The sequence below is a fragment of the Ciona intestinalis genome, chromosome 3 (genome assembly GCF_000224145.3).
Source record: "Ciona intestinalis chromosome 3, KH, whole genome shotgun sequence".
Taxonomy (NCBI): Eukaryota; Metazoa; Chordata; class Ascidiacea; order Phlebobranchia; family Cionidae; genus Ciona; species Ciona intestinalis.
The window spans coordinates 3296548-3310296 of record NC_020168.2 but is presented as its reverse complement, the minus strand read 5'-3'; the positions used below and the strand labels follow the sequence as shown (position 1 = coordinate 3310296).

The window sequence follows — 13749 nt, the reverse complement described above, 5'->3', positions numbered from 1 at the left end:
GGAATAGGCAATATACACCAACATTCAAAATGAGATGGTCAACTGGTGACAAAGTGATGGCCAAATGGCCAGGTAGTGCTTTGTATTTTCCTGGCATCATCCAAGATATTGATGAAGATGATGATTCTGCTGAAGTTTTGTTTAACGATGGAACAACTATGGATGTTCCCATAAAACATATTAAAGTATGTGAATTTATATTTATGTGTTACGAATAGATGTAACTTGCTTTATCCCCGCCTAGCAGGAAAACAACAGACGTTATATCATGGGTGTTCTGTTTCATACACCTCGTGCCAGCTTATGAGTTACCACCAATGTAACTTTGTGGGTGATGTTTAAGGGGGATTTTTTTATGTTTTTATGTATGGCTGACCAATCAGATTTCCGTTAGGTGTCTTGCCCAGGGACACATAAGACCACAGTCACCACATTGGTAGCACTGTAGCAGCGAATAGCCTTGAATCCATTACCTAGTCTAGATTATAGGCATGCACGCTCACCAACTGTGCCACATATAATTTGTTTTCTCTATTATATGCTGTGCAGTTCTGTTCAATATTTTTTCTTACCTCTACTCTAGCATTTAAAAGTAGCATATGAAGCTACTATTTGTATCGGCATAAGATATAATATACAATGGCAGATACACACACAACTCAAGCTGTTTTCTAAAGTTTACACTATAGGGACATTATTCACTGAATCTATGAATAGCTGTTCCACTATTGGTTAAACATGATTAAATTTATATATTTTCATCTGTTTTATAAAATCTATTCCAGAAAGAAGAGGAGTTTAAAAGAAGAGCAAGATCAAAGTCTCCAGCTCGATCTCGCCGAAGATCCCAATCACCCGGTCGTAGACGTACAACACGTGCTACTGGTGTGTTTTTACGCTATAACCTATGTGTTTATATAAATATATATAGTTATATTAATATATGTATTAAATGTATATATATATCATATGTATTAATTTAAATAGATTTATAACTTTTGCTTGTTTGTATAAACAAAATGTTTAGAAAAGGGGTAAAGTTGTTTTAGGTGTCAAACTGGATTGCTAAAAATCTAAAAAATTATGTCACTCCTGTAGTCCTGTTCCAAATGGAGTGACATGTCACCTCATGCACGAATGTACGATGCACCCCAACATAGCGCTCATGAATGGACTGAATGACTGATTGTCAATTTTTATATTCAACAAAATTATATACATGTCTAGGGCATCATTAAAATAATTTATTATAGGGAAATATTAGCTTTATGTTAATCTGTAATTTATTTTGTATCCAAATCCCACAGCAAACATGTTTTTATGTAAGATTAACACAAGTACACAACACATGTTATTAGCTAAGAAGGATACCGAAGTTGGAAAAGCGAATCAAAGGAATAATACTTCTTCTTCATCTGGTGAAGAAAGAAAAGTAACTGCTATACTCAGGTCTGATGTGGAAGTATCTCAACAAGAACATATTAAGACTACTAAAACAACTAAGGTGACACTTAATTAATGGGTTGATTTTACAGATTTAATTTACTTAATATATCCTTAAGTATAACCCTATATAAACCTATTTTGTAGTAGTTATAGGCTAGATAGTATAAAATAAAAGTTATATATGTTGGTTTAAAAGTAGATTGTGGTATACTGGTGTCTGAATAGTTTGGTATTAATGTTTTTTGTTATAATAGTAACAAAATTACAAAACTAATAATTAATTCAATTTATTTTAATCTACTCTTTATTCTTGTGTATTACCCTAATCTGCTAATGATTTGCTGTAAGTTTCTTATCCAAACGTACATATACAGTACAGTTACAAGTAAGAAGTTACACCATATGGATTATGAAATTATAAATTATTTTACAAAATTGATATGTATTGACATATGTAATGTAACTTTATCTTTTTTATCCATCCTACAAAGCTACTGCACCTGCTGTGTATTTTCCCAGGGTTTTCCTTTATAAAGGATAGCCTAGCCTTAAACAGTAACTTATTGTATGAATACTTTTTGTGGTTTCTCCATTTTTGCCTTTCTCCACAGAGCCATAGCAAGGTAGAAACCAATAAAACCGTAATCCCAGACTCAGGCTACATGGTCACAAGACAGCAGGTAAAGGAGATGTACATGTCCAAGGCAGCAATTTTGAATGCAAAGCAGGCAGAGGAGACCCCCACCCCTGTGGTAAAGGATACTAAACAATATGAATATGGAGGTGTTCTTGGGGTGTTTCTCATGTACGTTACATTACCGTTGCTACCTCTTTCATTTCTTGTCTTCTGCAACAAAGAAGATTGCTCCATTTCCAAGGTAAGTGTCGTAATATAAACTTGTACAGTACAGAGTACAAAGTTTATTAAACCATTGTTTGTTGATCTATATTTACAGTGTATATTTCAGAGTAGCGCAGGCAGCAACCTATTGTGTGTATTTGCGTAAATTTCCAAGTAAAATTTGTTTAAAGTTTGTAGTGTTTGTGACGTAATTTCTGCATCCTGTTTAAACATATTGTAATTGTCGATTATATGGCAGTAAAATAGCACACACAACAATGTTGGCACATTACTTTTTCCTGCCTTTAGTAGTTTATTTATGATGTTAGCTTGAACGTCTGACTTGGGCTTTATTTTACTTCCAATGTAAAGTTATTGTAGTAAGGGTAATGGTAAATTCATATATATATATATTTTATTCAAAAATATTGTGGTAAATGGCAAATTTTTTTTTGTTATAAAACTTGATTTTTTTTTAAAGTTGGGTATTTTCATTTAGTATTCTTGTATATATATATATGCAATTTTTGCTTAAATTTCATGCAAATCATAGTGTCTCTCTGTTTTTTACATTACTATTTTGTTTACTGCATAATTAAGCTAAAAGACATAATCACATACAGGCATACACCACTATACTGCCTCAGGCAGGGCAATGCTGATTGCAATAACAATCTCTTCCATTATAATTTACCATCCACGAAACAGGCTAAGCTGTCCATGATCCCTCAAACATTGGAAGCATATTTTGATCAAATGTCCATCTTCATTGTGTTGGAGTTTTTAGTATTCCACGCTATTATATATGCTCTACCACTGGGACACATTATCAAGGGTCCTGCCACACCAAGTGGCAAAAGATTGGATTACAGAATAAATGGTGAGAAATAGGATGTATTCACATTTCACATTTATTTATATAATATGACATCACCTCTGAATACTTAAATCGTGAAGTGACCGCTTTAACAACAGTAATATGAGCACAGCATGACAAAAAGTAGAATCACTGGTACTGGCGCTGGTTTGTGAATTTATTTACTATTCTATAAAGGTGAAGTTTCATGGCACGAAATATGGTTCTGGAATTTCAGCCAGTTGTTTTTTTTATCTTATAAATCAGAGTATGAGAATAATCTTTTCTATTCCAGCCATGTACACACTAGTGCTTACACTTGCTGCATATGCTGTTCTGTATCATTACAAGGTTCCAATCACAAGTATTAAGATGTTACCATTAGCTGCTACAGCCACAGTGGTCAGCTACATAGGTGTGCTACTTGTACACCTCAAGGTAGGATTAACACATGTACTTTAAAATATATCTTGTTCCTACCTTAGCTAAGATACCTTAAACTGATGTTTATAAACTTTATTGAAAATTATTCTGCGCTGCCAACGGCAGTATTTTTGTATGGGTTTTAACTGTTCTAGATTAGAACAAAAATATTGTCTTAACGGTGTTTAAATGATATTTTAAGCTGTAGTTCTGCAAAGATAGATCAGAAGTTGTGTTCTACAACTGTATTAAGCTACCTCCAGTTAGCCCTTAAATTAAGCGAATCTTCCGAAATCATTAAATTTATATTTTACTTTATTTGAAATTCTGATCTCCTATTAATATTTAGTCTAAAAATGTTCCTGAAAATGAATTAAATCCTCACGGGAACACTGGGTCAGATCTTTACGACAGTTTCCTGGGTCGTGAGTTGCATCCAAGGATCGGAAGTTTGTTTGATCTTAAGCTTTATCTCTATAGACCTGGCATGGCTGCTTGGGTGAGTAGATAGACAAGATATCTGTGTTTTTTTTCAATGTGGGAAAATGTCATGCTAACCAATACGCCATACCATATGGCAATGTTGCATTAATGTGCTACATACATACATACCTATCTTCATCTAAAAATAAATTCATTTTTATAAATTGTAAATTGGTGAGGTGGAACGCCATGGCCCATGAAACATGGTATTTTGGGCAAACTTGGCCGATTGCCCTAACACCCAGGGTGCTAAAACCCAATTAGTGATCATTAAAAGATAAATATGTAGTGTTTGTATCTGTGATAACTGACAATATAACAATAGTAAATATGCATGTAACTGCAGTACCTAAATAATAATGATAATAACCTTTCTTTTTTTTCGATTACGATTGACAAGATTAACAAATTCTTATAACAAAAAGACAGGATACTGCAATAAAACAACAGTTAAAACATGCTTACAGTTAAAAACATATTTACATTTAAGTGTAAAATGATGCGTGGTTGCTACACCCAGCAGACAAACAACAACAACAAGCCGTATTATAACTTTAAATATTAATCTACAGTTGGTGGTTGTGATGGTGGAAATGCAACGACATTATGAACAAAAAAACATGTTTGAACCCCAGGTTCTTGTTGTGGGGATTTCCCAGATTCTCTACATTATCTTAGAGTTCTTCTGGGATGAGGTTTGTACTTTTGGAAAATTATATGGGGAATCTTAAAAACCTAGTTATTTAATTTGAGTGACTTTTTCATTGATTTTTAAGTTTGAGAGTTAGGTGCTTAATTTTCTGCTGCTATAACAGAAAATTATGAAAATCGGGTATTTTCAATATTAAGGTGGCTAATACCACGCATTTACACATTTTTGTTACAGGAACAATGTCCGTTCATGTTTGATATAAAGAATGAAGGACTTGGTTTTGTTCAGTTCTTCGGTGAACTTGTTATAGTTCCCTTCATCTACTCACAACCTATTACTTATGTGGTTAACCATCCACTGAAGTTGCAAAATACTCAGATTGCTGGCATATGTCTTCTACTATGTGAGTTTATGTTAAACCTAAGTTGCCATGGCCCATGGTACCTGTTATGTAAAACCTATGATGTCATAGCACATGGTACCTGTTATATAAAACCTAGGTTGCCATGGCACATGGACATGGTACCCGTTATGTAAAAACGTGGGTTGCCATGACATAGTCACTGTACCTGTTGTGTAAAACCTGGGTTGCCATGGCCAATGGTACCTTAAAATTTTCCGCACTGCATTAATTTGTAAATTTTAAAACCACTACTAACCACTCATCCTAATAATAATAGTTTTATTTGTCTCTTTGATCACCGTAGTCAAGATTTCAACATATTTTAAACAAAAAGACATGATATAACGACAAAACTAATATTTGTTCACTCCTTTATTATTTTACTTTGCAGTTGTTGGTATTTGTTTGATCGTCTTATCTGGTCGACAGAAGAGCAAGTTCAGGAAAAATCCATTTGATCCAAAGCTAGCACGTGAGTTTAATGTTAATTTACTCCATTTACATCAAATTCTTCATATTTGATATTTTGTTTTACATTAAATTCAGCTTTAATAAGGTTCTACATTGATTTAAAATTTATAGTTCTTAAATCTAACCGCCAACACCAGTTCCCTTAACAACTAACATAAACTGTTTTTTTTTAACTGTTGGTTTGTTGCTCATTCCTTACTTTAAGGACAAATTTGTGTAATGTTTTGAAATATATAAATAAAATTTATGTTATATTATACTGTTCTTCTATTCCTTTTCTTTTTGTGGACGGGACAATATTTTTTCCATTGTTCGTTACCCTAAATTAATTTTTATTTTCAGACCTTGAAAGCCTTCCCCCCTCCAAAGCTGGGGGTGATCGATTACTTGTGTCAGGATTTTGGGGTTTGGTTCGTCATCCCAACTACCTGGGAGAGATTGTTGTTGGGCTTGCATGGAGTTTGGCTTGTGGTGAGTTTAAATCCTATGGACATGTGTGTGTCCTTAGGCAAGACACTTAACAGCATTTGCAAACCCAGTACTTACTTGTGGGTTGTCTAAATCAAGTCTTCCCATACTAGAGGTATAACAAAGTACAGAGATCGCACTGAAGGATAGTAAAATTTAAGGAGGCTAAAAGGGGTTCCTAGCAAAAAAGTTTGGGAAGCTCTGGTTGCTCAGAGAAATTTTGCTATGGCCCAACTAAAAACCCAATTTTATCCTGACTTGCTCATCCCAATCTATTATGTTGTCTTTCACAGGTTTCAACCACCTTTTGCCATGGTTCTACCCTATATTCGTGATCGGCCTCCTTTTGCACCGTGCAATCCGTGATGATGTTCGTTGTCGTGAAAAGCATGGTAAAATGTGGAAGGTCTATTGCGAGAGGGTCAAGTACAGGGTCATACCTTACGTTTTCTAAAAAAATCTCAATTCCATACGATGTTTCAACTGGGCCTATACAATGTGTTGATCTCAGCGCCAAGTTTTGATACATTTTCTTAACAACTTTGCGCCGACAGATTTCATTCCTGCTGCCTGGCTATTGTACGTTTTCAGCACCCTGACTGCCTTATGGTTTGAATGACCATAGTTAACTTTGTTGTACAATGCTCAGGATGGTTTGTTTCTTTGTATAGTGCAGGGGTGGGCAAATTTTAGTTCCAAGCCAAAATTGAGCGATTCAGCCTATTTATTAGGATCCAAATGGACAAGTAATGCATTTTTACCAAAATGATTTTTTCTGCCACTTAGCTGCATGAACTATTAACAATTTGCAAAAAAAGCACATGAGCAAATGTTTGCCCACCCCAGCAGTAGTGTGTATGTGTATCACAGATCTCTTGAGCTTTTTTTACAGGAATGAATTTCACTTTAAAGTATTCAAGAGCAAGTAGAAACTCGTTATGGATATTTTAAATGATGAATTTCATTTCTTGATGATTCTGTATATGTTCAGCATGCTTCTCTAGCAACTAGTAGTTTACTTACAAGTCTAATTAGATGGTTAAACAAGTGTAACAGTAGTGAATAGACTGAGGGAGAACTAATACAGTTTTAACTGCCATTTTGCAAAGTTTCTTCACTTAAGAACAACACATTGGTACATAACATGGTCAATGCACCTTTACAGAATCTCCAGTAACACATTATCTTTATATGAAACTTCAACGCTCTCGTACTGTTACAAAGTGCATACATCTTTATATTATATATATAGAATGTGTTGTGTTTGTTCCTAGTTCCAGTTCCTACTACTAATCCCAGCAAATAAAGTTGCGTTGTTCAAATGTAGAAGCAAAATAAAAGGAACCAATTTGTGTTTCACTGCGTTTAAACTTTAATGTATATTTATATGGTTATAAATTATCAAATGCTATTGCACAAAAAGCTGCTTCAGTCTGGATACAAGATTTGCTTCACATTGCTTGTACTACACCAAAGCATTTTCGAAAAGCAAGAAATCATCCTGGTTTGGCTTCCGACAGAAAATCGTGGCCGTGTATTTCAGGTGAGTATGTAAGCAGGACTATCATCACCCATACATGCAATAATCCCTGAAAATAATTAACTTGAAGTGTGATGTATATGGCTTGTGTCATCTTACTCACCATATATATAAGCACAAAGAGTCTTGCAGGAGGATACCGCTTAAGAAATATTCCAAGTCGAATACTGAAAATAAGATTTGTGGAAATTAGAAACCACATTAATAGTAGAAAAATACTGAACAGGATCCATAAAGAAGTAATCCTAAAACAGTTTTAATGTTAAGATATACAAAGTTCAGAATTGAATCCCTTTAAAAGTTGTTTTAATGCAGCAGCCAAGGTGCTTTTTTTAGTCTACAAAATTTTTGTGTGAAAACTGTCAACAAGAGACAAGAGTCACGTATGTATGAAAACGAAACAACTGTTGCACTGTAATAGACCATAAATATTTTTCTGTCATTGTTTTTATCACAGGTTTTCAAGACATACGTCACCAACAAAGTAACATACATGGTAACTCCTAAACAGGCACGAGGTGTATGAAACAGTACACCTGTGTTATAACGACCTTCGCTTTACGGCCATGCACCGATAAGGTAAGTTACATTCAACCAAAGTACCTGAACTTGTCCAACACTGAAGCTGCTTTCCTTACTTTACCAACCATTCCTTGGTCCAAACCACCACCACCAAACTCAGGTATATGAGACATGTTACCACGGTTACGAACTACATCATCTTCCATGTTCAACGACACTTGCCTTCCACCCTCTTGACTTAAACGTTTAATCTGGCCCTAAAAGAAATATCATGTTAACTAAACTGTAGCCTATTTTTGAGTTGGTTTTGAATGAATGTGTGTCCTCGCATGACCGGAAAACAACAGTCGTTATAACACAGGTGTTCTGTTTCATACACCTCGTGCTTACGAGTTACCAAGTATGTTACTTTGTAGGTGGACATTTTTTGGAGTAAAGTGTCTTTCTCAAGGACACATAGTCACATGTGCCCACAATGGTAGCAGTGAATAAAAACGTTTAAATATTATCACAATAAATATAACTTAAATCCATTTTAGTGATTAGTCTCATTTTTTTATTTTCAGGCACAGAGCAAAGGCAATTATATTGAGAAATAGCATTGAGTTTTTGTGTAATGGGCAAAATCTGACCTAAACCCAGGTCCTGGACAAAGATCTCACCCACACAAAAAAATCTTGAATTTCTTGACCTAACACCTCATGAAAATAAACGAACCTCCATTCTTTCCATCTGTACAATAAGTGACGACTTCTCCGATGAAAGAGATTCAACCTGTGTTTGCTTCTGTATGACGGCCTCAGTTAATTGACGTAATCTCGATTCTAATTCACTTTCTTGGGGGGAACTTTGGCTTCGTACCATCAGCTAAAAGTGTGGAAACATTTGTTATAGCAGAAATATGTCGCTTGTACTTTTAAATGGGCATACCCCCCAAAAAAATTGTATATGAAAAGGGATGCTTGAATGTGATCTAAAGGTACCACCACAGTTTCACAAAAAAAATAAAATGCTTGTAAAAAAATTGATTTACCGTTAGTATGCCTCTTTTAGGTTTAAATATGTGTAGAACAAATAGAGTTATAAAAGTTGCATTGTAGAATTCAGTTAAATATATTTTACTATTAAAAAAAAAAAAAATTTACACCAAACACTAATTCAAGAAATGGATTTCAAAGGCAAAATACTGTCCATGTAGATTGTAGATACTATGGCATTACAACTAATGCTTTATGAAAAGTTAAAAATTGCCTTCCTTTACCTGATTCCTTAATCTTTCAACTTCCACCTCTTTATCTCTCAACCTCGCTTGATTTGAAGATCTGCTTCGGATCAAATCTTCCTCATTTCGTCGTATTTCCTCCTGGAGACGAGAGACTTCCGCATCCGCTTCTCTTCTTCCGGAAGATTCGATTTGGAAGTTTTTCTTGTACTCCGATAGCTCCTGATGCATGGAAGACATATCTTCCTGATGTTGCTCTTCAACTTCCTAAATAAAAAATGTTTAGTTTTTGAAAACGTTTAAACCACTTTCAATAAAAAAATTAAAAAAAACAACACAAAATTTCTTACAAACAAAAAAATTTTTTTAATTTTTACAACCTTCAAATTTTTATTCATTTGTTAAAAATGCTATTAATATTAATTAAGAAACATTACAACAAAAATACAAACAAAAACACACAATTTTATTAGATAGAACACCATGTTGATCAAATCTAAATAAGCTGCACAAACACGGCCTGCCTTCCCCTAACCACCTAAAACAAGCGACATTTCATAAACAAACAAATCCTCACAATCACCTGCATCTCTGAACGGAGGTCACTGATCTCGATCCTCAAGGAGTTAATTTCATCCTTAGCTTGATCCCGCTCCTGCATCGCTTCCTCTGCCTCTAGGGAGTTGATCGTGGACGATGATAAATCATTTTCACCGCTTCCCTTCAAACTTGCAATAACTCGTTCCTTAGACTGCGTGTTAACAATTTAAATCGGTTAATTTGCAACAAATCTCTTTTTGCATAATTGATACTTATTATTGTTTTCATATTTTTTATTATTTTAAATTTGTGGGAAAAAGGTAATCAATTAACCTTATCTTTTGTTATAACATGGGTTTTTTAACGACGGTTGTTATAACAGGTGCTCTGTTTCCACTTATGAGTGACCACGTATAATATAAGGTGGGGAAAGACGGGACACCTTTAGCATATAATATCAGAATATTCTAAACGTGATTTAAACAATTAACAACGATCTATGGAAGTCGAGAGGATGCGGTTTTATAATTGTTTGAGTGTTCTTTGTTTACTACCAAGTGGGATGAGAAAAAGCTTGAAAGATCGTTCCATCTTCCCCTACCCTACTATATAACTTTGTGGATACCTATTTATGCAGTAGTTTAAACCTCTCTTAATTTGGCCATTTTTTTGTTTTACATAATTTGCAGTTTTTTAATGTTTTAAAATTGCAATAAAGTTAAATCATTACCAAAATGTATTTCATATGTTAAAAAAAAAACTACACAAATTAATGAAATAAATGTGTTCAAATGTAATGTTGCGGTGAAGTACATGTGAAACAATTCATAAATTTCCTGTTATTGTATGAATCACTATACAGTACAATCATATATCTAACTTTATTACATTTATACACCTGTAATATTCGCGCAGCTTTTTGCTTGTAGTCGGCGAGTTCTTGTTTTGAAGAGGATAAATTGTTTTTCAAACTTCTTATCTCAGTAGATATGTCATCCAATTTACCTAACACATAAAATATTAAGTTTTTCAATGGTAGACCATTTTTGTGGCACTCATGTTAAATGAGTGTTTAATGGTGTGGTTATGTATGTGCTGGTAATACTGTTAAGTACATTGTATTGTCCTTAAGGTGTAACGGTCACGCCTTTTACCCAAAACATTATTTCTTACTTTTTAATCAATAAGCTATTTTAACGGTCAGTTACTAGCTGTCATTTTGATTTTGTAAACTCTCCCTTTCATTGTTTTCGTGACCGAAGAAACGAAATAAATTTCATTCATAAGTGGTTTGTATGTCTAGGTAATTAGACCACATTACTTAGCGATTCATGGTGGCAATACTTCTACATGACAACAGTTTTATATTTTGCTATTGACAGTTAATTTGGACAGTTAGTTAGACCTATTTTGCTTAAAGTTTCCACTTACGTTTTTCACTTTGTCTGTCATGTTCCGATTTTTGCAGTGTTTCCACAATCTTCTGCGTTTCTGATTCAATTCTACTTCTTTGGTTTAACGCTTCTTGTCGTTCATCACTAATGATATAATAAACAAAATGTTTAATACAATGTTCTATTTTACACAGGTGATAGGACTAAGGTTCTACAGCATAGCAAGCCATGGGACCTAAAGTTTGGGCAAGGGTTGGCCAATTGCATTTGCAAACAAGGCATATACAATAACAAACAAACAACCGCACCTAAAGGGTTCATTATACTGCATGTTTTATTCTTACTATTTAAAACTCACTTCCTAAAATTTCTCTCCTGAGCCAAAGTGTCTTCTGCTTCTTGCAGTCTTGATCTTAGCTCTTCCATAGCTCTTGCGTGCATCCCTGATCCTTCACTCTGATCCAGGAAGAGCCTTTAGGAAGAAGAATAACGTGAATATATAAAGAGCACTGGGATTTGAACTGGGTTTGATTTAACGCTAGGAATTCTGCCTTGGTTGCTTCATTACAAATATAATTGTACAATAGACAGTTCCATGTGGAAATAAAAAATAATGTGAAATTTTCAGAGTCTAAGCATTTACAAAAATGAAGACAGTATGCTGCATGTATTATATAATTAATTCTTTGATTATATAATTTAGTGCAGCTAATTACCTTTCATTTTCAACTTTTAGTTGTTTTGTGTTTTCCTTTTCAAGTTCATAAAGTTGTTGTACTTCACTTAATTTCATGCTTATTGCAGAAAGTTGAGAATGTTTCACTTTTATCTCTTCTTGTAAATCTTCACACTGATTTCTTAAGTCTCTGTTTGTTTGTTGGAGGTCTGAAATGATTATTTTTGTATTTATATTCATACATGGCACATGGGGGTGTTCTTAAAGTAAGACACACATCTAGGGTCTCTACTTTATGGTATTTAAACCAATACCTCAGATAGATACACAAAGCATATGAAATGTAACTATAATTGAAAATACCTTCTCGGATCTTTTTGCTCCGCTCACTGGTTTGTGTAAGTTCCTGATGCAATGATGCGAGCTCTGTTCTCAACATCCTGTTCTCCATTCCTATATCATTAGATGGTTGCTGCATCATTGATGCAGATTCAGCGATGGAGCTTGTAGAGGGTGAATCGCGATCCGAACGAGCTGCCGAGCTCCCAACCATCTCAAACTCACTCTCGGAGGCGGTGGAGTCAGGAAGAGTCATTGCATCTAAGGATCATATTGTTTAGCTCGGGTTGTAGAATTTCAGCCTAAATCTCTTGGCCTGTCTCGCTGTAGGAGATCAGCCATACAGGGAACTCTTAAACTTAAAACTTTAAGAATATGTATTTTAAAAACATAAATACCTCCTTCAGAAGGTGTTTCATGCTGTTCTGCAGCAGCAGATCCAATTTCTTCGTTTAACTTCGACATTACTTTGGAATTTATTGATTCAAAACTGGAACTTCTAGAAATTTCGAATGTCGAAGGCACATTTGGTGAACCTTTAGAGTCGACATCAGCAGTAGAAGAAGAACGACTTAAACTTGAAAGTTTTCCAGATTCAGATTTTGACTTTGTTATTCTGGGCGTCACAGGAACACTTCTTGATCTGGTTATCTTTTCATCGCTGTTTAAAAAGTCAAAAAGCGCGTCTTCTACTTTCTTTTTCTTCCCAATTTCTGCAGCTCGCCGCAAAGTGTGTGCCTTTGCTCTCGACAATTGGGCAGATTTCGCATTAGCTGCTGCGTGAGAGCTTTGTGGGAAAGATTTGTTAAGTTGGTCCTCAACAGGTGCAGTAACGCCCACTTCTTCTTCTTGTTCCACAGTCTTATGTATTACTTCTGCAGCAGACTGGTCAATATTGTTCAACAGTGACTCAGCCTTACCAGCAAGATTGTTTAACCAAGACATCTTATGAAACTATTGAAGAAAGATATATACATTATATGGATGTGATGAATAAATATGGAAAATTTCGAGAATTTATGAGCATATTTTGGTGCTAGTAAAGAATCTCCCCCCCCCCCACACCTTATTTGCTAACCACTAACCCCTAACCCATAGGTTAGGGGGTTAGGTGTTGAAGGTTAGGGGGTTTGTGGTAATAGGGGTTAGTAGTTGGTGGTTATAGGGGTTAGGGGTTAGTGGTTGGCAAATAAGGTGAGGGGGGAGATTCTTCACTAGCACCCATATTTTAATCAAACAAAAATCATATTTTAAAGACAATGGATAGACCATAACCATGTCAACATGAATTTGTGTGAAAACAAAAACAACCAGTAAGCATACAGTACGTATTTGCCAAGTTAGATAATAATTTTAATATTACAAACCTGAATTCATTGCAAACAAAACGTCTTAAATTTTAATGACACCTCAACATATTTGTTGTTGTTGTTTATTACGTATTTCGACCATAGAAATAAAAAAGTGTAAACG

At 34.7% G+C, this 13749-nt stretch overlaps 2 protein-coding genes across 2 annotated transcripts; one reads left to right on the top strand and one right to left on the bottom strand.

Annotated features, from left to right (window-relative positions):
• Nucleotides 1-7397, top strand: LOC100186956 (delta(14)-sterol reductase-like). Its single transcript, XM_002126324.5, has 12 exons — nucleotides 1-185; nucleotides 786-885; nucleotides 1359-1504; nucleotides 2058-2324; nucleotides 2996-3167; nucleotides 3439-3581; nucleotides 3916-4065; nucleotides 4622-4744; nucleotides 4936-5104; nucleotides 5496-5576; nucleotides 5918-6046; nucleotides 6337-7397. The coding sequence occupies exons 1-12, from the start codon at nucleotides 30-32 to the stop codon at nucleotides 6495-6497; spliced, it is 1797 nt and encodes a 598-aa protein (XP_002126360.1). The 5' UTR covers nucleotides 1-29; the 3' UTR covers nucleotides 6498-7397.
• Nucleotides 7392-13739, bottom strand: LOC100184562 (golgin subfamily A member 5). Its single transcript, XM_026833898.1, has 13 exons — nucleotides 13644-13739; nucleotides 12675-13230; nucleotides 12301-12537; nucleotides 11978-12146; nucleotides 11620-11733; nucleotides 11299-11405; nucleotides 10766-10872; nucleotides 9911-10078; nucleotides 9367-9594; nucleotides 8823-8972; nucleotides 8187-8362; nucleotides 7687-7750; nucleotides 7392-7632 (listed from the first exon to the last, which is right to left on the bottom strand). The coding sequence occupies exons 2-13, from the start codon at nucleotides 13219-13221 to the stop codon at nucleotides 7540-7542; spliced, it is 2160 nt and encodes a 719-aa protein (XP_026689699.1). The 5' UTR covers nucleotides 13222-13230; nucleotides 13644-13739; the 3' UTR covers nucleotides 7392-7539.
• Between the last annotated feature and the right edge of the window lie 10 nt (nucleotides 13740-13749).